Below are 25,277 nucleotides of genomic sequence, written 5' to 3'. Positions count from 1 at the left end.
AAAACAAATCTATGCTTTGTTTTCAGGTTAAAGGATGCAAAGACATATTTTGTGGTTTATGGATGCTTCCCCCCGCATCTATTAAAAGCCCCAATTCTGCAATGAGCTCAGTATGAAAAGCCCCTTATGCCCACACAGAGCTCCACTAACTTCATAATTGTTAAAACCAGAAAGGACTAATTTATTGTTGATTATCTTGTCTGTCTTCCTACTTAACACAGGCCACAGAATTATACCCAGTAATTCCTATATCAAGCCTATTAACTTCTGATTGAAGTAAACTATATCTTTTAGAAAGACATCCAATCTTTAGTAAACTGTTCCAATGGTTAATTCCCTCCCCCCTGGCCTGCCCTACACACTGTTGTTACCAAATCTGCACTTTATTTCCAGCTTGAATTTGTCTATCTTAAATGTCTAGCCATTGGATCTTGCTATGCTTTTGTCTGGTGGATTAAAAAACCCTTTCCTATCAGAAATTTTCACATATAGGTACTTCAAAACCACAAACAAGTCACCTTCTAACTTCCTTTTTGGGGCTCCTAACACAGGGGGCACATTGCAGGATCAGAGCCTCAGTAAAAATTTGGTAGACAGATAACCTACTTGCACCCTGATTTTATTCTTCAATCTGATCCGCTTTAACATGTTTGTTTATCAGGGAGCTCTGTGGTTTATTAAGAGATTGTAACGAGCTGGCACATGTAAGTGTTTATCACAGTTCTCTACTAGAGAGAATCAGAATGGTGCATCAGAGGCCCTATACTGTTAACAGCTGAAGGGGAGTCTCCTTGAGTTCACGTGGTAGAATGCAGTGCTTTCTGGACCAGGAGGATCTGCGTTCTACCTCCACACCTATCATGAATTTCAGAGTGATTATTTTGTAAAAAATAGTGACAACTATCATAGACCTATGTAACATTTTTTCCTCTTTATATTGCATTAGCAAATCTACTACCTTTTATTGGGGTCAGTTTTCCACTATATTTTTAAAATACTAATTTATTTGTATTCACTACCTCACATGGGTATATGATAGGACATATGTACATTGCACAATTGACCATTGAAGGGGGATAAATGTCTTCCTTAAGGAAAGAGAGGAGATCCTACCCCATTCAAAAAGATTGCTTGAGCTGCCACTCATGGAGGAGAAGGTCTTCAGCTGTGGCTTATTAACAGGAAGTCACTGCCATAAAGAGGGAAGGTATGAAGTAGGGTGGATTTCTCCAGTATGAAGGGGTCCTGCTTCTGTCTATGTAGAGCTGGAAAAAATCAATTGTTTAGACAAGCTCTTCTAAGATGAGATCAGTTTGCCATATCATAGGGGTGAAGCAGGCATACTCCTTGGATTCTACAAAGTGGCATCTTTCTGTTTAATCTATAACAAGGAACTAGAACTGTGCTTTTCAGTCGGACAGGGACTGTGACTACCTACTAAAAAATAAACATCTGAAGAATTGTATCCAGCTCCCAACAGAATGATACTTATGTGACCTATATGAGCCTAGGGTAGCCCACTGAAATTGCCAAGGTCAGGACAGTCTGCAAAAAGGTGAGCAGATTCTCCCAAACTGGTGGTTAATACTGAAGTTATAGTCACCAACAGTGCTCCTGATCTCCCATTATCAAGAAGCTGAAACAAGAAGTTACACAGACCCCTTAATTGCGTTTCAGTCTCTGGCTCCCAATCAGCAACGAGGTCCAGTAAAGAGACAAGTTATTTAAAAAACTCTATTAACTTTTACCAAAATGTTCTGATTTCTTCAGGTCTGGGAAAGATACAAGAGTGTCACAGCAAAACACAAGGTAGAACAGAGAGGTAAACATAAGGAGTTAATACATATTGCAAGAGACCATTCAAGGCCAAGTGAGAAGTTAACTGCAGTTTTAGAGCAAAGGAGAGTAGTGGGTTACAGATTGTTGCGATGAGCCATAAATCCAGTGCCTCTATTGAGCATGTGATTTTTAGTTTCTAACGAAGTTATGAATTTAATCTCCCAGGCTCATATTTTGAAGGTGTTGTGCAGGTTTCCTTTGAGAATGAGGACTAAGAGGACAGATATGGAGTGATCATTTTGTGAAAAGTATTTATCTACAGGTGATATGGTGCTCATCTCATCATTTTTCTGAGTGAGCCCATTAGAAAGCATAATGACTTGTCTCATTGCATCCACATAATTGTTACTGGGGCATTTAGTACACAGGATGAAATGTGTTGCATGCTGTGATAGGCATGTATAGGCCCGATGGATCTTGAAAAGTGTGTCTGGGGGTATTCATCTAGTTGGTCTAATAAAATATATTATCTCATCCACCTTGAGTCTCGTTCTGGGATCTACATGGCTACAATACTGTGAATTAGGTACATATTAGCTTAATTGCCATACCCAAGAGAACACTAATTCCTCAAGTCTTTTCTTGCCCCATTTTATAGCCCAATAGTGGTTTCAGGTTGGGTTACTATATGTTTTATAGGGTCTAACGTCAATCAGTGCGATTGCTGGGTTTCTTTTGCAGCTTCCTTTGTAACCCCTGCACAGCACCTGTTATATTAAACTGACTTTATAAATGAATAAAACAAATCTTGTATCCTACCTGTCCCCAGTTTTAGACCTCATAGTGACTTAGGGTATCTTGTTTTCATAATGGTAAAGTGATTGATAGTTGAAATGTTGAATTGTGAAGCTGGACTTATAGCAACATTATTTCCATTCAAGAAAAGAATCCCACCTTGTCTAAAACATTTTGCACTGCTTTTGTATTACTCGGGTCAAGTCTCTTAGCTGTCGGGCTGGTAGGTTTTGGAGTAAGTGTGCTAGCCTTCCCCCATCAGTAACAGGATTAGCTCTTTTACAAAGGCAGGGGAGTGGGATGGAAATGCATTTTTAAAAAATGTCCTGCAATTACATATTTTTTAAACGTTTTAGCTTTAGCTGCAAATTTTTTTTTTCGTCTGCAGACATAAAATCCTCACCCCTTTTTCCCAGTGCTGAAGCAGCTGCATAACCAGTGAGCAAAGTCCACCCTTCCCAGGGTCACACGTGCCTCTTGCGTGTCTGTGTGAACTCGTCGGGCTGGGGCTTAGCCCACTGGGGGGGGGGGACGGTAGTTCCAAGTCTCGCGAGACTGCGACCCACCACTAGGCCCGGCCGTTGGTCTCTCGCGAGACTTCGCGGCGGCCGCGAGAAGGCGGAAGTGTCGCGCGCTTTGGAGCGCAGCCATGGCCGTTGGGCTGGCGGCGGCCGCCGCGGACTGAGGGCCGAGAGGGAGGGCCCTGGCCGCGGGTAGCTGCTCTACGCCAGGCCGGCGCCTGCGGCCTGCACCGGGGCCCTCCCCTTCTCCCTCCCCCCTTACAGGCCCGCCCCGAGCCGCGGGATGAAGGCGGCACAGGGTGGCGCCGAGGGTGAGTCTGGGCTCGGGGACCCTCCTGCCCGCTTGGGAGAGGGGTTAGAGGAGAGACCCCGGGGCTCGGCCCGTGGAGGGGCGGGGTGCGAGGGGGAGCCCCAGCGCTCGCCGGGGAGGAGGCGTTGAAGGGGGAGCTCCAGACGCTGTAGGGGAAGCCCTGGCTCCTAGGGAAGGGGGAGTTCTGGCTGCCTCCCCCTCTTCTCTGCGTTCAGCTCTGCCCCAGCGACTCCCCCCGCACTCAGCTCCACGGGGACCCCAGGGGAGCCGGCTTTAGGGCGACCCCTGCTCCCGCTCTTCGCTGAGCTACGGGGGAGTTATTTCCTCCCTACACACTCGCTGCGTTGGACTCGTTGTCACCATGCTGCTACGTTGAGGGGGACCAGACTGGGGGTCCCATGGCCACCCACATCCATAACAGAGCAATGCCCACTAGACCTCATGGCTGCGTGTTGTCCCGGGAGGTGTGACTGGTTGCTGGAGCCTGAGGGTTCCGAGCACGGGCTGCTGCTGCACTTTCATGTGAGCAGCCTGATGACAACATAGCTGTCTAGTGTGGGATGTTTCATCTTGGACTGCATGGTCTCCTGGTTTGCAGAATGTACGGGGGTACCCAAGTTTTGTTGATCCAGCATGATCCTCTTTGGCCCCTAGGAGGTTACAGGCTTTATGTGGATCAAAATAGCTTGCCCTTTGATCAAGATACAGCATTATATAGCGGAGTTTGTAGTCTCTTTGGGATGAGTCTAGCACAAAGTAAGTCTGATTGCAGCCATCTTCATCTTAATCAAATGTGCCCCTTCAGTTGCTATCACACTGTCAGTGAATGATAGTCTAGGCCAGAAGTTCCCAAACAATTTTTTGCTGAGCCCCCCCTTTGCAGATTCATGTCCCATGTGCACACTCCCTCATGTGGGGTGTCTGACCTGATACCCCAATGGTGGGGGAGGGATGCCTGCTACCTATGAGAAGCAGGGTGAGTGTGTACAATGTGGCAGCCAAAGAAGCTTTTCACTCTGTGCAGTGGTTGGGTGATCTCACCTCCTGGGACCTGGCTCCCTGCCTGGCTCACTCCTCCCTGTGCAGGGGAAGCAAATGGAGCCCTGTTGAAGGGCTTGGATCAGGAGAGAAGTGGAGTGCTGCACCCTATGAGTAGTGGCCCCTTCCTGACTGTGGCACTTTAATGTGGCCTCAGGACATTGAGCTATCTACTTCTTCTACTCAGGCTCTTTCAGCAGGGGAAACTGATGGGACTTGGTTCCCTGGGGCTGCACTGAAGGGCTGGGGGCAGGAGGGGGCTCTGTCCTGCAGGGATTTCAATAGTAAGGGGTATAACCTTCAGCTCCCTGCTTGCAGAGTCCCTTCTGGCTTCCCCAGCAAAGCATGGTAGCTGCTCGTTGGTAGCAGTGACAGTAGGAGAGTGAGATAAGCAGGGAACCTGATACCTGAGACTACCCACACAGGGTCCTGGTGATCCACAGAATACAAATGGTTGAGGAATATGTAGTGAGTGATTAGGTGGTTGGGAGAGGAGGTGGTCTGTGAGGAGGATCGCTGCTATACAATGAGGTTAGCGGAGCAAAAGAGTTGGAGAAGAACTATAAGTGTATACAGTCCAATAAGAGTCAGGAAATTAAAAGTTGAACCTTCCCTCTTTAAAGATCTGCTATACTTCATATCTTTCTGTTTTCCTTGAGGTTTCAGCAGATCTTTAAACCATTCTCTTGTGCTTGCAAAGGGTACCCAGTTGATTATAATGAAATACCAAGACTAAACAAGATGGACTAAATTCCACTCTCAGATCTTACTCGCATATGTAGTCCTACTGATGTCCCCAAGAGGTCTTTGAAGTCTTATTATCTCCTGGGTTTTGATGACCTTTGGTACAGTCTTTGCATCACTTAAGAGTGTGTGTGTGTGTGTGTGTGTGTGTGTGTGTCAGTGTCAGAGCGAGAGAGAGAAGTGGCAATAAGTAAAATTTCTCTGAATTGTTTTATGTTGATGTCAAGGTCAAAGGGCCAATCTTTTATTTGGAACTTGCAGGAGTTCTTATTTGTAAAAGTTTTATTGTTGTCACGACTGAGATTAAACAGCAGCAGGCCCCCTAACTAACTGTCCCATATAATTTATCCTGTAGAAACGGAGAAGCTGAATAAGATGAGTTCTCTCTTGGACAGACTTCATGCAAAGTTTAACCAAAACAGACCTTGGACTGAAACCGTGAAGCTTGTCCGTCAAGTTATGGTGAGAATTGGTGGAGTGTGGGTGAGATTTTTTTACTGGGAGAATGATGTAATTATGTAGTCTGTATTAGTAGTGATGCTTCTTTAGTACCCCTCAGCCAGCTATATCAAGATGTTTTACAAAATATTAAGCCTGACAGCCCCTCATTGGAGACAGGATTTTACCAGTTGCACCTAGAAGGCACAGCCAAGATCAAGGTGCTAAACCAAACCGGGAGAAACAGTTCTTGCCTGAGAGACTTTATAATTTAGACAGACAAGACATACAAAGGGAAACACAGGCACAAAGAGATGAAGTAGCTTACCCAAGGGCACTTAATGGAACATTGGCAGAATCAGGAATAGAATCCATGATCCCCTTGCCCTTAACCACTGGACTGCAGTCCCTACTCAGAACTAAGGTACCAATCCACTTTGTCAACTAGCTGTTAGTGAGCTGCACAGCATGGTCTCATTCAGTCTCCTTTTCTGATAGAAGTACACTTAATTTGTGAAGAGCTGCAGCAAGTTATTGTAGAACTGTTCCTAATATTAGGCATGTTGCTGTCTTCTCAGCAATGTTCAGTTTCAGCCCCACTGCCCAGCTGGTGTGTTTGTTGAAATGGTGGCAATGGGGAGGGGAAAGATAATCCAAAATTTTCTGCAAATACAGTTCTGTAGTGTGTGAAATTTGCATGCATGGTTATTACCCCACATTTCTTCTTTCATTATTTTCAGTTTATTTAGGATTATTCATATATAAAAAGCTATTAGAGTCAATTCTTCCAATTCAGTTAACTGTTTAAGAAAAAAAGAAAGGGGATGTAGCGGATGTCTTTAAGTTAACTTGCTCCTGTTCTCGTTTTAGGGAGCTAAATGGAAGAGTAATTCTAGATGGGATTTAATTAACTTTATCTGAATAAACAACATTTGGCCCTGAATAACAGTTACGATGACTCAGTTATGATGAACATTGCATACAAATGGTGGTGGTTTTCTCCCTTTTCACTCAGGAAAAACGAGTTGTGATGAACTCTGGGGGCCATCAACATCTGGTGAGCTGTTTAGAGACTTTGCAGAAAGCATTAAAAGGTTGGTAAACACTTGGAAATGTAACAACAAAAATGTACTTGCGCTTTCCACAGTGTTCAGAATGAAACATGATTGAAATATTAAAAATCGTAAAAACAAAGAGCAATAGCAAATGTTTCATTTTGTACATTTACATACATACACACACACATTTACCACTTATGCCATCTGGCATTGGCCACTGTCGGAAGACAGGATACTGGGCTAGATGGACCTTTGGTCTGACCCAGTATGGCTGTTCTTAGTAGAATGATGTAGTTTGTTTTCAGTGGTATTTTATTCTAAACCCATATGCCTGGCCTCAACCCAAAAGTGATTTTGCATGGAAATATGGAAGAATATCAGTTAATTTCTTTGCAGTTGTGACTGTGATAGTGGGCAATATTTATTTTTCTTTTACAAAATTGCTCCTGTTATATTTTGCAATTTGATAATTCAGGTGTGCGCACATCCAGATGTGTAACTGGACAAGTACATAATGTTGGCTTGCGTGTGTGAAGAAGGGTCGTTGAGACTGCACTTAGGCCAAAGGAATACACATCTCTGGGGAAATTAAGAATTATTCAATCTAAATTTGCCTTGTGCTTTCCTGTTTAGTATCATCTCTGCCGGCCATGACAGATCGCTTGGAATCTATAGCTAGACAAAATGGGTAAGCCTTATTTTGTGGTAGTATCTGTGTATCTGTACAGAATCATCATAATCTCCCTGCTGGTTTGATTGTTTTTTGTGTGCATCTCATAGCAATTTTTGTTTTGTTTTGTATGTAAGCCTTGGATCTCACCTTAGTGCAAATGGCACTGAATGTTACATCACTTCAGACATGTTCTATGTGGAAGTCCAGTTAGATCCTACAGGGCTGCTGTGTGATGTCAAGGTGGCGCACCATGGAGAAAATCCTGTGGTATGTATAACCTAGAAAGGGGAGATGGGTAAATGCCAAAGGCAAGGAGTGTCGGTTTGCCTCCCCTCTGCCCAAACAGAGGAAATCAGTTGTGTAAAATATGTCCATCTAGTTCTCATAGGAAATCTTTACTCACTCCTCCCTCCATTGGAAGAGTCCTTCTCACACTTAAATTTGGTGATTAGTTCTGTGCATGTGAACAAGAACCACTTAGATAATGGGTACATATTTTTTTTTGAATCAGAGTATAATCAATCGACAAGGCATAATTATAGTTATCTGCAGCTTTTTATGTTTCCTTTGGTAGGTTTATTTATCATTGATAAAACTTACAGTTCTGTAAATGGAAGATGGAAACTTGGGCCAAATCATTCCAACTTGGAGGCCTAAAGTTAGGCATCTTATAAAAGTGGACTGATTTTTCAGAGATGGTGGCATTTGCATTTCCCATTGATTTAATTGCACCTCTGAATGTTAGGCCACTTTTATTAGATATTTACATAAGGATTTAAGGCCCCCAAGTTTGAAAACTGGTACAGTCGTTTAACAGGAGATAATATTAATTGAATTTGTGCTGCAAGTCATTTGACAAATAGGGCATTGGAACCTTACTGGTGTAGAGCAGTGAGTGTGAAACTGCTTCTCACCAGAAGATAATGGTCAGAAGCCTCATTCTGTCCTCGTATTTTATAGTCATGGAAATGTTCAAAAGTCACAGATTAATTTGAAATGAATGTAGCTTATGTTCTTTCCCTTTCAGAGCTGTCCAGAACTGGTGCAACAGTTGAGGTGAGCAAAAACTGTTCAGTGCATCACGAAAAAGATTATTTTCCCTGATACTGATGAGCAATTGAGCAATACTATTTTATGGCTAGAATTGTACAGCAGTTGGTAACTCTTCCTTCTTCACAAAGTCTCTGTTTTCACAAGGGGCTTTTTTGGTTTCATTTGGCTCAGAAATTCCTGACTCTGATATCATGCATGTTACCTTTGAAGCCACTGTAAGAGGCTGCACAATTAACTCTTGATCAGGGTGTTTTGCAGAGACATTTAACACCCCCACAAAAGCTTCCCCAAAAAACAAAAGTAAATCAACTGTGAATATTAAAGGCAGTCATTAAAGAAACATGTTTTTGCAGTTTTTATGTTGCTAAAGTAAATTCCTGAATAATTTAAGAATTGTATTATAAAGTTGTTAATTCTTATTAAAAAAACCCAAAAACCTGATCTCCTATGAGTGATTTATCCAAATTACTTTAAAATAACAATTTTTTTCTCCCTCCTAGAGAGAAAAACTTTGATGAATTCTCTAAGCATCTAAAGGGACTTGTGAACCTTTATAAACTTCCTGGAGACAAGTAAGGGCAGATAGCATGTATTTTCCTCCCCTCCCCCCACCTTATAGTTATATAACCAGTCTAGGTCCCAGTTCTGCAGGCACTTAACCCATGTTAATTTTACACAGGTGAGTAGTTCTATTGGCTTTAGTGGGCCTATTTGTGTGCTTAAATTTAAGACTCTGTAAGTTTATAATATTGGAGTCCAAGATACAAATCTATAACATATTATGTCATTAGCTTGGGAATCCATTTGTCAATTTTCTTATACTAAGAGACTTGAATTGTTTTTTTTTATCTTGGTAGTCTTTATACTTAAAAAAGCACTGTCTTTAAAGGACACTATCAAGATAAACTATATTAACAAATCTCCTTACTAATGACCTGATTTTCCATATATTTATTTATTTATATGAATTACTATTGCACCTCAGAGTCCCAGTCTTGGACCAGGATCCCATTGTGCTAGGCATTGTCAAAGCACAGAACAAAAAGACAGCCCTGCCCCAAAGGACTTATATTGGGTTATTCAAGTGCACATGTGTTTGAAGGATCAGGACCTAAGTTTATACTAAAAGAATTTTTAAAACATCACTTCTTTATTACGCTGTGTGTTTACATTCACTTCATATCAGGTTAAACAATGAACTGGTCGGTTTCATGTTCATTCTGTTTCTCCCGCTGATTTCACTCCTGACTAACACAGTGGTGTTATTTTAGGAACTCTCAACAATGCAGAAAATTAATAAATAGGAGCCTAAATTTAGACCCTTAAATCCACATACATAGCCAGATTTCAAAAGTGCTAAGCACCCCACAACTCCCACTGACTTCAATGAGAGTAGAGACTATTGATCATCTCCAGATTATACATAGCACCTTGCAGTGTTGGGTCATCAGTGAATACTGTGCCAGTTGCACACGCACACACACTTGGCACACGCACACACACTTGATCTTAGAAACTTGCTGCCATCTAGGCAGCCAGGGTTGACTTTGAGACAGAGAATAGAATTAATTTATGGTAAAATACTGTGAAGCATAAAAATTCTCCTATTCTTTTCATTTTCTCTTCTGTGGGTCTGTGAATTTTATTTAAAAACTATAGATGTGTATATATAAATCCCTTAATTTGATCTTTGATTGTAATCATGAAGTACATAGATACCAAATTAGAAATACGTGTGTATGTGGTTTTCTCTGTTCAAGTTGAGAAAAGAAAATATAATATACAATCTAAGATTTGAGACGTTTTGTCATTCACTGTTTACATGTCTTATCTGTTTACATTGAAATCATAATAGGAAAAGAATGACGGTCTTTAGTGATTTAGTACCATGATTAGGGTCATACTTTTAGTAAAGAATTTAATCTGAAGTGCTGAGTAACTCAAGTTCTGTACAATTTCTTTAATTCTTTTTTTTCCTATGCTGTTTTTTTCCAGCAAACTTAAAACTAAAATGTACTTGGCTCTACAATCTTTGGAGCTGGATCTCTCAAAGATGGCAGTGATGTACTGGTAAGAACATTTACCCCAGAGGTACTCAATTATTTTTTTATCAAGGTCCACATTTTTTGGTCAAGGCATAGTTAAGGTTCAGACTCCAGAAAAAATAAGTAAATAAAAAGATATCGGGGTCTGTTCAAAACATCTGGCAGTCTGGATTTGGCCTATGGTCTGCCTATTGACTATCCTGATATAATCCTTTTTGATTTTTTCAATACCAGATGGTGTTGCTGTATGTGCAGTTTTTAAGCTCTGTCCCCACTATTGCTGCCAGTCATCCTAGCTACTGTATATCCAGGAAATATACTTGGGCATGAATTGGTGGCACGATGAGGACCGTACTTTCTGACTTCCTTCGAAAAACTGATGCTGAGATTAAAGCAACCCCATGCAACAGGAGGTTGATATACAGCGTTATAGAAACTGTTAATAATTTTTAGTCTTTTCCAATGTCTCTGTTTAACTGCAGAACAAGCAGTTGAAATAGAGAGTGGAGATAAAAGCAGACTGAGAATGAAAAAGAGAGAGAGAGTGAAAGAGAGGCTGACTGAAAAAAATAGATACAGCAACTTTTCCAATCTATAGCAGGAGAAGATATTGAGATGGGCGTTGATCAGCCATCTGCCAATCTATCACAGGGGGTGTGCCAACAGAATAGGTTGGGAACCACTAGGTTAGCTTTTACTGTTGTTTACTGTTATTAAAACCTCTAAGCTAGTGGGGAAACTGATGACTCCTTTTGTCAATAGTTTGAGACATTTTCCAACCACAGTGTGAAGCTTAAGATGTTTACTTTTGTCTGACTGTGTATTGTAAGATCTTATAGGAGCCACCAGTGCTTAGAAGTTTGGGATTTGAACTATGCTCCAGCACATTATAAATCTATGATTCTCTCTGTTGTAGGCAGGCCACCAACGCAAGTCCTCTTGACAAGATTCTGCGTGGCAGTGTTGGGTATCTCACCCCAAGAAGTGGAGGTATCTGTGTCTTTTGCTTACCCAAAAGAGGAAAAAAGCTGATTGAACAGACACTTCTTAGTTGTCTGTTTTTATTCGTGACTAAAATCTTTATGGATGGTAGCTGAGCTTTATATTAGCAGATATTAATAGTGGGTAAGAGTGCCAATGTAAGAGTGGTGGTAATCTACATATTTCTAAGTACCTCATGATCCAGTAAGGAAGTTTTTCTTTTACAAATTCACTCATTATATTGGATTTACAATACATAGTTTCTCTGTCAGGCATCTTGGCCTCTTGTTAAAAAGAGTGACTGTTTGAAGGTGTATTAACAGCTTTGCGCTTCATGTGCTGTGCAGTCTTGCAAAGTGAATATGGTATGGTTGCTAGTGACTTTTATGAAGGATTGGAGTAACTCATCCATCCGGGCCCTCATTAACGAACCTGTTTCCCACAGGTCACTTGATGAATCTCAAGTATTACGTTTCACCCTATGATTTATTTGAAGAAGGCACCGGAGTCCCCATTGCTTTTCATGAGAACAACGGTACGTCATCTAAAAGGCTGCTTCTGGCCACTGATTGTACTTTAGGCACATAAGATTTTCAGTCTCTCTAAAACTTGTTCCAGATTTTGTTTAAACTTTTCTATGAAGTCAGAGGCAAGAATGTTGTAGAAGAAGGAAGGCAGCTTCCTTATAGAACGAGTGACTGACTTGCTGAGTGTAGAGTTTAGGTTTTTGAGGAAAGTGTAGAATTCTGAAGATCGATGGCAGGATTCTCCTTCATGAGCAGCAAAAAATGGCCTTAATGTCTGGAGCTGGCTGATGGAGTTCCCCTATTCAATGGAAATTCTCCATCAGCAGAAAACTGGCAGAGGTGTGTCTTCTGCTTTTTGCACCAACCCAACCCACTTGTCCTGGCATACCAGAAAGGAGAGGTCACGTCAGATGTGTTCTCAGGTGAGAGGTGCATTGTGAAGCTCCAATGCTCTTGATCATCCACTAACATAAAGTCCATGGTCCATTGAGGACCTTACACCAGTGGCAGAATGGACAGCCAAGAATCAGGGAGGCATGACCATTTGGCTATCTGCAACCATCACTCTCCAATATGTGAGAGTCAAGGGCAGAGTGACTGAGGACACAGATTTGACAGCACATGCAAACCCTGGGTCACTTCTCCCATTTTCTGGATAAAATTGCCCTGTGGGGGTGAAATCCACTCATGTGCTGGTCCTCTGTACTGAGGTGAATATCATCCTGGATGGCTAACTCTAGGTTTATTTTATATTAATTAATTTAACAAAAACTAAAAAATTGCTTTTCCGTGGTTTCAACTGTGACTATGGAAGTGGCTTTTTGTAGGACTAGAACAATAAACTTTCATATCTGTACATAGAGGTTTGCTTTGGAGCTCCATATCTAGTAAGAGTGACACAGCTTGGAAAAATGAAACACTGAGACTGAACTGCTCCAAAATCATAACTAATTTTGCACATAGAAGTGTCCTGCAAGCTTGTAAGTCCATGTGAAATCTATTGTTGACTGTTAGGTAATAGACCCACCCCAGAAAAGAGAAATACAACTTCAAATAGCGTAATAAAAGGCTACACATTCAAACTAGACTATATCAAACTTTGAAAAAGACGCTACATAGTCAAATAACATATCTACATGCGAGTAGTATTTTAACTCCTTCAAAGCACTTTAAAGGTTTTTCCAACAGTTTTTTATACATTCTCCTTTTTTTTGTCTCCTCTTTCAGTCCCTCGGTCTTTGGGCATGAATGCGTCGGTAACAATCGAGGGAACTTTGGCTATGTACAAACTCCCAATTGCACCATTAATTATGGGATCTCATCCTGTTGACAACAAAGGGTAAGGAAAGGGCACTTCTGGGCCTCTCACAGTGGCCTCATTCAAATGCTACCAGTGTGTCAATTGTTTGAATCATCTTTCCAAGCCATGTCAGTAACACAATGTCATGTCATTAGTAATGTGATTTGATGTAGCCCTGATCTATGAAATACCCTGCACTTGAGATGTGAGTGAAGCATGTTTTTCAGATGTTAATCAAGTGTTATAATTGTTCAGAAGTAACAGATAAGCTACTTGTGTTTGGGCAGAAGATAAAATGTGTATGTTGCACTTAAAATATATACACACTTTAAAAATTGTTTCTGTGTATACATCATAATACTTTTCTACCCTACATGTGTGTTGTGAGACTAAATTCATTAATATTTGTATAGTGCTCAGGTACTATTTTGTGGCAAGAAGGGCATATATGTACTTAAATAAATATAAATATTCATGTAATAAAAAGTTACTTCACTGTTTTAGGACTCCATCCTTTTCATCAATCACCAGTGCCAACAGTGTTGACTTGCCAGCTTGCTTCTTTTTGAAGTTCCCACGACCTATTCCAGTATCCCGGGCTTTCATTCAGAAACTGCAGAGCTGCACAGGTGGGTTGTAACTATCGGACAAGTATTCACTAGTTTTTACTAGCAGATCCTTTTAAGCACACCAAGTGAGTAACTCAAGCTCTTATACTGTCTTATCTGTACTGTTGAGGATTGAATAGGTCCATATTATTGCACAGCTCCTTTTAGCTCCATGATATGGTCATTATGCTCTGCTGTGTTTCCTCAGGAATCCCATTGTTCGATACCCCACCAACGTTTGTCCCCCTGTATGAGCTGATCACGCAGTTTGAGTTATCCAAGGAGACCGATTCTGTACCTTTAAACCACAACATGCGCTTCTATGCAGTAAGTATGTCCTTAGAGCTGGGGAACTAAGCACACAGAAGAGGCAAATTGAGGACACTTAAAAAGTTAGAAACCCTGGACTGATAACTATTAAATACAATTACAGCCTTGTCTTGTACTAGTGTAACTATGTCAGTTAGGAACATGTTTTTACTGATAATGTTATTTCAGTACAAACCTTAGAGTGGATGCAGTTATAGATAAAGAGGTACAGCTTTTGTGTGTAGGCATGACCTAAGTTATCCAAGCCAGAATGCTGAAAAAGACTCCATCACAGTAGGTAAATTGTCCTTTCTTAACTGTGGATTTGTCATCCTCTGGACTGCATCCATTTCTTTTTGCAACTGATCTACTCTCCATTGCAAAAGTTAACCCAAAAGCGCTATGTACTATTACATCAGACTGTTAGTAAATAAATCAAGGCATGTGCAAGTAATGAGTTTGTCTGCATGGGTTGTCTTGCTCATTCTTCCTATTTAACTGAGAATCACATACCAAAACAAATAGTTTGGGAGTGGAGAAGGTAAGATGACCAGAGAAGATCAGCAATTTGTTCTAATAACATTTGATAAATAACCTCTTTTAAACATGTGCACCTGTGCTAATGAGCTGGTCCTCTTAAGGACAGACTGGCTGTTATGATTGGGTTGGTTGGGCAGATGAGAACTACGAGGGTAGCCAAAATTATGGTATGCCAGAGACTAGATTTATGGGAAGATATTGAAATCATTTGTACTGTTAAACCACTGCATCTCTGAGTGACTGCCAGGAGCTAGAAAATGTGTAGCTGATAAGAGTGGAGGGGAAAGGAAGGTACTTTCTGGGTTAGCTACTGAGTTGAAAGATGCAGTTTCCATTGAATGTGCCAATATCTGTACACAGCAAGTGACTGAATGCTTACATTAACATTTGCTCTCAGAAATTCTCTCTTTTTTAGATTCTTAATGTAATTTTGAATGAGCTTTTTTGCAGGTTTATAGATATTTGTGCATTTGCATTTACAATGAGTGGGAATGACTTTATAATTTTAAAACCCAAGCGTCAGGAGAGGTGGAGTGTGACTGGCAGAGACCTGAGAGTTAGCATTCTTGGGTTCTGTATGTGGCTCTTCCATGGACTACACTGATCTTTGGGCAAGTCACTGAAACAGTCTGGGTGAAATCCTGGACCCACTAAAGTCAATGACAAAACTCACATTGAATTCAATGAGGCCAGGATTTCATCTTCTGGGCCTCCGTTTCCCCAGCTATAAAATGGATACAATACTTAACCACTTCACAAGAGGACAGTGAGGTTTACTGTGTATAAAAGTGCTTTGAGATCCTCTCATGGGATAGCACAGAAATTCAAAGTTCTATTCTCGTTCCTGACGGTGGCATTTCTAGGCTGGTGTTTTGCTTGTTCAGGTTGTAAATTGGTTTATAAAAGGGTTGGATTCTTAGAAACTCTTTCTCCAATGTTTAGGTCAGTTGCAACCACAAAGGTAACTTAGGTTAACCACAAAGGTAACTTAGCTTAGACACTGATTTTGGAACTTCATTTGCTTTGGTAACTGTCTTTACTGCCAGTACTATTGGAGTAAGGCAGAGGTTATGTTTCCTAGGCTCTTCCAGGACAGCAGCACTGCTATTTCCTGAACAAGGATGCTCCTCTTCCAGATGGGAGAAGCCTGCAAGGAACTCTCATTAGTAAAATCACCTTCCAGCACCCTGGCCGGGTCCCTCTCATCCTCAACTTGATCAGGCATCAAGTGGCCTACAACACGCTGATTGGCAGTTGTGTCAAGCGAACTGTTTTAAAAGAAGGTGGGTGCTGCTGCAATGACTGACACAAATAAAATTCTATGACCAGAAATGATCCTGTATTGTTTTCTGTAGCATGTTAGAATCAGATGGTGGGTTTGGGGAATAAGAAATCAGAGACCCAGGCTACTTTCCTTTACCCCCCTTCCCTCCCGGCCCTTCCCCCTCTTTTTTTTTTTTTATGGTTATGTTTGAGCTTGTAGATACTGCATTTACCAGCTCCCATATCTTTCAGATTCTCCTGGGATCCTGCAATTTGAAGTTTGTCCCCTCTCTGATTCCTGTTTCAGTGTATCCTTCCAGCATCCTGTGAATGACTCCCTGGTGTGTGGTAAGTAGGGTTCAATGAAAAGCATGTGTGTTCATAAATGGATTTCAGGTGAAGAAGGGTTTCTTTTTGCCACTACAGCTGGAAGTTTAATTTCTCCCAAATGCCTTCTCTCTGTCTTTCAGTGGTCATGGATGTACAGGACTCCACACATGTGAACTGTAAACTATATAAAGGGCTCTCCGATGCTCTCATCTGTACAGATGACTTCATTGCCAAAGTTGTTCAGAGGTAAGCCAGTCTTCTCTAAATTGTTATTAGATGCTACTCAGAGCATCTTTTATAAATTGCCAGAACATTGACACTCAGATATTGGTGGGCACTTCACAAATGTCTGGAGGACAGTGAGTGGTTCTCCAGTTCTTTCATTCTTCAGAAAGATCCCATTGTGGATCACCTGCCATTTCAGTCAGGCTGTCCTCCATGGTTATTTATAAAGCACTACAGTTTGTGCAGCCAAAGGACGTGCTTGAATAGCTGAATATTTGTAGTCTTCTAGTTTTGAATAGAAGATGTCTAATGAAACTGAGTTAATAAAATCATTAACTCTTGCTTAACAGTCACTGTGCTAAGCATGCTATATAGATTTCTTGCCTCCTCAAATCTAAGTATAATAGTAAGAGCGCTACAATAATACAAACAAATAATACCTAGATCTTGTGTACCAATTTTCATCCATAGATCTCAAAGCACTTTACAAATGACTTAAATATCATTATTGCCATTATACAGATGGTGAAACTGAGACACAGAGATTAAAGCAGGGGTAGTTAATAAGCAGACCACAGGCCAAATCCAGACCACCAGACACTTTTGAATGGACCCCGATCTTTTTATTTATTTATTTTGGAGTCTGGATATTGACTATACCTTCACCAAGAAATTTGGATCTTGACACAAAATAATTGACTACCAGGTTGAAAGTGACATACCCAAGGTCATCAAACAGGCAAGTGGCAGAGACGGGAATATGAACCAGGTTGCCTGAGTCCCTGTCTAATTGCCCTCTTACACTGCTTTCATTCTCCTTTCTGTTTCTTAGCTACAAAAGAAACAAAATATAATTAAAAGGCTTTTTGAATTCTGGTGAACACCTCTGTTTTTGGGTGGCAAACCTATGTTCAATGCATTTCAATTTTTGTTGAGAGTTTCTACGTCAGCCTAAGACATAACCTACCAATTTTGAAGCCATTCATCCTTTGCCTGTGGATTTCAGGCAAAAGATGGTTGGGAGAAAGGGAGGCAAAATCAGGTTTGTATTGGAATCTCAGTTCCAACCTGAACTGTGGAGCAGCAACAGCTGACCTTATTAAATATTTGTTTTCTGGATGCCTGTCTTAGTTGTATTCATTTTCATGGTTCATGATGAGCTTGCAGTTGCCTTCAAAGTCTCTGCCTCTCTTTGAATTAGAGGGTAAGTCACTCATGGTTTCAACATTTGATAGCCCCCCTCCTGCCACACCCTACGCTTTACATTTACACAGGCCCTTTATCAAAATTACTCAGCCCCAGGCAACATTGGAAGCATTTAGAAAACTACAAGAAGTTGTTAATACTCTGCACATACGTGGACTCTACAGATTTCTTTATAAATATTGATAAATTACCTACCTTACAGGTCAGCATTATTATTGCTATTTTATAGATAGGGAAACTGAGGCACAGAAAGATTAAATTTACTTTCCCAGGGTCACACAGGGAGTCTGTGACAGAGCTGGGAACAGAACTCATCCCTTCTAACTCCCAATCTCATGTTTTAGTTACAAGATCATCCTTCTTCCTCTTAAGTATTTCTCAGTTACTAATTATTAAACCTTAATTGCTTATCATTTTAAATGTAGCAGATAGTACTAATGAAGGAAATATAGATAAGCACTGTTCTTCAGTGGTTAGATGGGCATGACAGTGGTAGCTATGAATAGATGCGGTAGAGAACAAGGCATTAAGATTCTAAATTCTGGCTCAGTTACTGTCTTGCCATGTGACCTTAGGCAAGTCTCTTGCCATCTGCATTAGTTTACTGTTCTGCAAAAGGGGGATAATTCCTACTTCACAGAGCTACTGCAAATCTTATAATGTTCTTAGAATTCTTTAGGTGACAGTTTCTGTGAATGAGCAAACTGCATACTAAATCCTTCACACCTTCTGTCTTGCAGATGTATGTCCATTCCTGTGACAATGAGAGCCATTCGTAGAAAGGCAGAAACCATTCAGGCAGATACGCCAGCCCTGTCCCTCATTGCAGAGACAGTAGAAGATATGGTGAAGAAAAACCTGCCCCCCGCCAGCAGCCCAGGGTACGGCATGACTACAGGCAGCAACCCAATGAGTGGTACCACTACACCAACAAACACTTTTCCTGGGGGGCCCATCACTACCTTGTTTAACATGAGCATGAGCATGAAAGACAGGCATGATTCGGTGGGCCATGGGGAGGACTTCAGCAAAGTATCTCAGAACCCTATTCTCACTAGTTTGTTGCAGATCACAGGGAATGTGGGGTCTACCATAGGCTCAAGTCCAACCCCTCCCCATCACACGCCACCACCAGTATCCTCACCAGCAAGCAACACCAAGAACCACCCGATGCTCATGAACCTTCTTAAAGACAATCCTCCTCAGGACTTCTCCACTTTATATGGGAGCAGCCCTCTTGAAAGGCAAAACTCCTCTTCGGGCTCCCCCAGAATGGAAATGGGCCCTGGGGGAAACAAGCAAAAGAAAAAAAAATCTCGCACACCAGCGGACAAGCCCAAGCATCAAACTGAGGATGATTTTCAGAGAGAGCTGTTTTCAATGGATGTTGATTCTCAGAACCCTATTTTTGATGTCAACATGACTGCTGATACTCTGGATACCCCTCATATTACTCCAGCGCCCAGTCAGTGCAGCACTCCACCTACTACGTATCCCCAACCTATACCTCACCCTCAGCCCAGTATTCACAGGATGGTTCGACTTTCCAGTTCAGACAGCATTGGAGCTGATGTTACTGATATCCTTTCTGATATAGCAGAGGAGGCTGCCAAGCTCCCCAGTACTAATGAGGACTGTCCACCCATTGGTACTCCTGTAAGGGACTCTTCTAGTTCAGGACATTCACAAAGTGCCCTATTTGACCCAGATGTCTTTCAGACAAATAGTAGTGAGAACCCGTACACTGATCCAGCCGACCTTATAGCAGATGCTACTGTGAGCCCAAACAGTGACTCTTCAAACCATTTTTTCCCAGACGGAGTAGATTTCAATCCTGACTTACTGAATAGTCAGAGTCAAAGTGGCTTTGGGGAGGAGTACTTTGATGAGAGCAGTCAGAGTGGAGATGCTGATGATTTCAAGGCTCTAAGTAGCTTGGGAGTGCAAGTGTTGGGGGGTGATGGGGGAGAAAATAAATTTAAAGGAAGCAATCAGGCGGACATGGTTGACTTTAGTATTATTGCAGCTGCGAGCAAAGCCCTGGGGCCCTCTGACATTATGGAGCATCACAGTGGAAGCCAGAGCCCTTTACTAAGTACAGGGGATTTAGGAAAGGAAAAATCTCAAAAACGGGTAAAAGAAGGTAATGGCTCTGGAAGTAGTTTATCGGGTCCTGGGATAGATGGTAAGCCAGGAAAACGCAGCCGGACCCCGTCCAGTGATGGTAAAAGTAAAGAAAAGCTTCCAAAGCGGAAGAAAGCAGACATAGAAGGGAAATCTCCCTCTCATAGTTCATCTAATAGACCTTTCACCCCACCAGCAAGCACCGGTGGGTCAAAATCTCCTGGAAGTTCAGGCAGATCTCAGACTCCTCCTGGTGTAGCAACTCCTCCTATTCCAAAAATCACAATTCAGATCCCCAAAGGGACCGTGACTGTTGGCAAGCCTTCACATGGCCAGTATACAAGCAGTGGCTCTGTCTCCTCCTCGAGCAGCAAAAGCCATCACAGCCATTCCTCTTCCTCCTCCTCCTCTTCTGCCTCAGGCAAAGTAAAAAGCAGCAAATCAGAAGGATCTTCTGGCTCAAAGATGAGCAGCAGCCTCTACCTGAGCCAGGGTGGCTCTGGTTCAGGTCAGTCAAAAGGCTCAGCTCAGTCTGTGGGAAAGCCTGGATCCTCCCCCATCACCAAACAAGGCCTCAGCAGCAGTTCTGGAGGTACCAAGATGAAACCTCAAGGGAAGCCTTCGTCACTTATGAACCCTTCCATGAGTAAACCAAACATTTCTCCTTCACATTCTAGACCATCAGGGGGTTCTGACAAGCTTGCCTCTCCAATGAAACCTGTTCCAGGTACTCCCCCATCATCTAAAGCAAAATCGCCTATCAGTTCAGGTTCTGGAGGTTCACATATGTCTGGGACTGGATCAGGCTCAAATATAAAGTCCTCTTCAGGAATGGGATCCTCTGGGTCCATGTCCCAGAAACCACCTCCCTCATCAAATTCTTCTACAGCATCTTCATCTTCCTTTTCATCTAGTGGTTCTTCCATGTCTTCATCTCAGAACCAGCATGGAAGCTCCAAAGGCAAATCTCCAAGCAGAAACAAGAAGCCATCCTTGATTGCAGTCATAGACAAACTGAAACATGGGGTGGTTACTAGTGGGCCTGGAGGTGAAGACCTAATGGATGGACAGATGGCACCAAGTTCCAATTCCTCAAGCCATTCCATGTCCTCCAAACACAACATGTCTGGGGGCGAGTTTCAGGGGAAGCGGGAGAAAAGTGACAAAGACAAATCTAAAGTCTCTGTTTCTGGAGGATCTGTTGACTCTTCAAAGAAGACTTCAGATTCCAAAAACATTGGTAGCACTGGAGTGGCCAAGATTATCATCAGCAAACATGATGGTGGCTCCCCTAGCATAAAAGCTAAAGTAACCTTGCAAAAACCTGGGGAAGGAGGTGGGGATAGCTTAAGGCCTCAGATGGCTTCTTCCAAAAGCTATGGATCCCCACTGATCAGTGGGTCTACTCCAAAGCATGAACGCTGCTCACCCAGCCACAGTAAGTCACCAGCATACACTCCTCAAAACATAGACAGTGAGAGTGAGTCTGGCTCATCCATAGCAGAGAAATCCTATCAGAACAGTCCCAGCTCTGATGATGGCATTAGGCCACTACCAGAATATAGCTCAGAAAAGCATAAGAAGCACAAAAAAGAGAAGAAGAAAGTGAAAGATAAAGACCGTGACAGAGATAGGGATCGTGACAAGGACAGAGACAAGAAGAAGTCTCACAGCATTAAACCAGAAAGCTGGTCTAAATCACCCATTTCTTCTGACCAATCTCTGTCCATGACAAGCAGTGCTATCCTATCAGCTGACAGGCCGTCCCGGCCAAGCCCTGATTTTTTGATTGGGGAGGAAGACGATGACCTCATGGATGTTGCTCTGATTGGCAATTAATATTTTTTAAAAATACTTTTAAAAGCTCTCTAGAACCGCAGTGGTTTCTAGAGGTAGCAAGCAAAGAATTGTTCATTTCAGAATACACACTTACCTTGGGGGACATGGTTTAAAAAGAAAACAGTATTCCTGAGGATATAAAAAACTTGGACAGAATACCTGCAAGTGCTGATCTTTCTGACTGTGGAAGGCAAACCAGTCGTCTGACTGTGGCCCCAAGTCTGCAGACATTTACACACATGTTGAATTTTACACGTATTAATAGTCCTATAAAGTCAATGGGCTTAGAGTTAAGCATGTGGGTAAATGTTTGGAGGAACAGACCCTAAATTGGTGCAGAAACAGATTATTGTGGGAGAATCAGATTTTTCCCCCTCCCTTTCCCTTTCATAATAAGTTTTTTAGTAAGTTTTGACCTAATAACTTTAGGGCATATTTTAATATTTGGGGCTTGTGGTTTTCTCTTTTTTTGAAGGGTGTCTGGAGAAAAGAGAAATGCTTTGCAGGTTTCTTTTGTGGAGTTTCTTCATCATTTAGTGTCTGATTCTTAGAGGTGCTGAGGACCTTCATCTTCCATTGACATCAGCAGCTCTGCAAAATCAGGCACTGTGTTTTGATGGACATCAGCCTTTTATTCCAGGTCAAAGTGATGAAGGATATTTATGTCGATGGTTGACTGACCTTGCGTTTTAGCTATTTATTTATGTCCCTACTTGAATGCCTCATGCTGTTTGTTTTTCATACCGTCTTTATATTTAAATTGCGTGATGCAGAGCTCGAAGGGGCTCTGAGGGTGTGGGAGCTTGGTTAGCTGTGCATTAGGAAAACTTGGAAAATGTGCAGCCACTGTAGCTTTGGTGATGTTGGTAAAATCACAACATGCTTTGTCCTGATCCGAGCACTGTTGCTGGGATTAAAGGAAACAAAATTCCCCAGAATCCCAGTGCTGCATATATGAAAATACACAACCTCTGTAGAGATACATTTATGGCCCAATCCTGCAAACACTTAAGAATATGCTTAATTTTATGCATCATGAAAAGTCCCATTGAAGTCAATGCAACTATTGTTACTCATGAGCATAAATGGTTTGTGGACTCAGGCCTTATATTTGTAATCTTTCTGTTGCAAAAGTGCCTACGGCATTTTTTATTTGTGTGTGCGCGCAGAATGTTTTTCCGCAACTGCACTGCTCATAATACACACAAGCATTCGCCATGCCCTCTTTTCCCCCACGAGAGGTTGTTGGCTCTCAGTAGGTGTGAATCATTCCTGTGCTAGTGTTAGTACTTACATTGCTGAAAAATATGCTGAAATGTCTTTGCTCTCTAAGACTTGATTGGCTGCAATAGAAGCAATAATTTCCCTGAATGGCGGATTTCCTTCTGTCATCAGGACTTTAAAGGAAGATGCAGGCAAGACCTGCTAGTCTCAGTCCCTGAGAGGATAGGAGCGAGGAATCTATTTGATAAATGAAAGCATTTAAGAGTGTTTTGATGGAGGAGGAGGCATCAAAGACCCTTAAGATAAGGGAGTACAGTATATATAAAGAGTATTGTGAACCCATCTCCTTTTAGGTCTTACAGGGAAATGCAGTGGTGAAATCCTGGCCCCACTGAGTTTTGCCATTGACTTCAGTGGGGCCAGGATTTCACCTAGGGGCTTGAGAATACCCTTTACTTTTGGTTTGCAGTTTGAAAAGGCCTCAAGGTTTAGGTTTCCTTTAAACTGTAGATATTTCCAGTCTTGCATACAGTCAATGTCTTGATAACATTCTGGGCAAACAGCTTCTTTTTTCTGGCTCACCCAGTGCTCCTGGAAAACTGGAATGCTCGTATCTTTTTGGTGGGGTGGCTTCTATGCAGATAGCTGTAAGCTTTTCCATTTTTCCTGTCTTCAGCTCTATTTGGGGTTGTATGCTGAAATTGCTATTGTCACATAGAAAACAGGAGCTGTGAATTTCTTTCACACACACGATAACTCTGGTGATCTCTCCTTATATTTTCCAACCTTCATCCCTTGCTCCTAGTGGTCTGCATTCCATGGCTTCCCTCTCACCAATACTCCCAGCTTCGCATGCTGAGATGATAGGAAATAGTAAATAAAGTCTAAATGTGGAGCAAATTACATTATCTGATGCAGCATCGGAATGGTATGACTGGGGTGTCTGTGAAGAGGATATAAGAAATACAGCACCAGATGACTATCTTGAGACCTTGCTAGAGTGGCTGCATCTTGGAAATAATACCTGTTCAGATGGCAACAGGTGGTTATGTTTTAGCTCTGTCCCTCTCATTTAAGTTGCTTTATTTAAAATAACCCTTTCAACTACTTTGGATTGTGTGAAGGTTTAGCTGAAGCTAACAGCTATGTTACAAAAGCAAAGCAAGGTTTGGGTTTTCAAGGAATAATTTGCTGGATTAACAAAATGGACTGGTGTTTTAACAATATAAAAGATACAGTAAAAAGCTTTTTTTAAAATTGTTCAGCTTTGCAAATTAAGATTTAAATTATAAATATATTTTAAATGAAACAGCTGAACTTATTTCCTTCACTACTTGCCTAAGACTCAAGTTCAGTGTTCTAAATTTCTCCTGCGAGAGGTGGGCATTATTGCTAGCATCTAAAGAAATACAGGGAACAAAGTTGCATCCTCTTTAAACATATGTGACTTTGAGTGCTGCAAGAGAAATTGAGTCCTGAACTGTGGTCATAGCAGGTAAATAGCTTTTCAATCCTCTTTTAATGCACTGTAACCCTTTTCCCTTTATATACTTATTTGTTTTACACTAAGTAAGGGAGAAAGACAGCCATTAAAAGTCAGGCAACAGTTGCATGATGCTTCTATTGCACTGATTAGAGATGAGGTACACTTGTCAATATTACTCAAACATTTTACATGTAAATGTTTGATCTCTTACAAATGTTTTATTTTTAAAATATTTTTGTTATTCTCTACAATATTTTACATCTTTCAGTATTGGAAAGATAAATGTGTAAACAAACTAAAATTTTTTAAAAAGCCAAACCTTTTAATCTCAGGTTAAGAAATGGAAGTTGAGATTAAAAGTAAATGGTTCTTTCCTAAATGGTCATTATGTAAATAAGTGTCTTCAGATTGCTTTTTTTGTGGGCCACTGTGTAAATACTTCCTGCTAATTTTTCATTCTTTTTTGATGTAGAGTGTACTTTCAACTTTTTTGGAAATACTGCAAAAAAACATGTTTATTTACATGCAAATACATTTATTTGGTAAGAATATTGTCTTCTCTTTATTTGAGAGAGCATTCTGTTCCCTAAGAACTATCTTGTCTTGTAAGGATACTCTTGCCAAACTCATTTTAGAAATCAGAGATAGCTATCACCCTGTCAGTGAAATATTGGTTCTGACAGTATGGGACACATTCTGGCTCCTGGTCTGGTCCCTGTACACGGGTCTGGTGGCATATATGTGCCAGAACTTGTGCTGCAAGAGGCTGGGAGAGAATTTCCCTGACACAGGTCCACCAGAGAGCTGCCTCCTTGTTGCAGGTGGGGAGGGGCGGGGGGAAGTATGCTAGCACCATCTCCC

General features: G+C 41.5%; 1 protein-coding gene across 2 annotated transcripts; it reads left to right on the top strand.

The window, feature by feature from the left end:
• Window positions 1-3,270: 3,270 nt before the first annotated feature.
• Window positions 3,271-23,541, top strand: MED1 (mediator complex subunit 1). Of its 2 annotated transcripts, XM_067541208.1 has the most exons (18): window positions 3,271-3,406; window positions 5,543-5,649; window positions 6,641-6,719; window positions 7,317-7,371; window positions 7,491-7,623; window positions 8,384-8,412; window positions 8,910-8,981; window positions 10,405-10,479; window positions 11,371-11,444; window positions 11,881-11,970; window positions 13,190-13,301; window positions 13,767-13,891; window positions 14,079-14,197; window positions 15,801-16,002; window positions 16,235-16,330; window positions 16,453-16,558; window positions 18,484-18,624; window positions 22,182-23,541. In XM_067541208.1, the coding sequence occupies exons 1-18, from the start codon at window positions 3,379-3,381 to the stop codon at window positions 22,255-22,257; spliced, it is 1,719 nt and encodes a 572-aa protein (XP_067397309.1). In that variant the 5' UTR covers window positions 3,271-3,378; the 3' UTR covers window positions 22,258-23,541. The 2 variants fall into 2 exon arrangements, with proteins under 2 accessions (XP_067397309.1, XP_067397308.1); XM_067541207.1 differs by having other exon boundaries at window positions 18,484-23,541.
• Window positions 23,542-25,277: the final 1,736 nt, after the last annotated feature.

This window comes from Emydura macquarii, unplaced genomic scaffold (assembly GCF_026122565.2).
Source record: "Emydura macquarii macquarii isolate MOO-44397 ecotype Brisbane River unplaced genomic scaffold, CSIRO-AGI_Emac_v2 contig_629, whole genome shotgun sequence".
Lineage (NCBI taxonomy): Eukaryota > Metazoa > Chordata > Testudines > Chelidae > Emydura > Emydura macquarii.
Note: the sequence above shows the minus strand (reverse complement) of the source record. Positions and strands in the feature narration are given on the sequence as shown.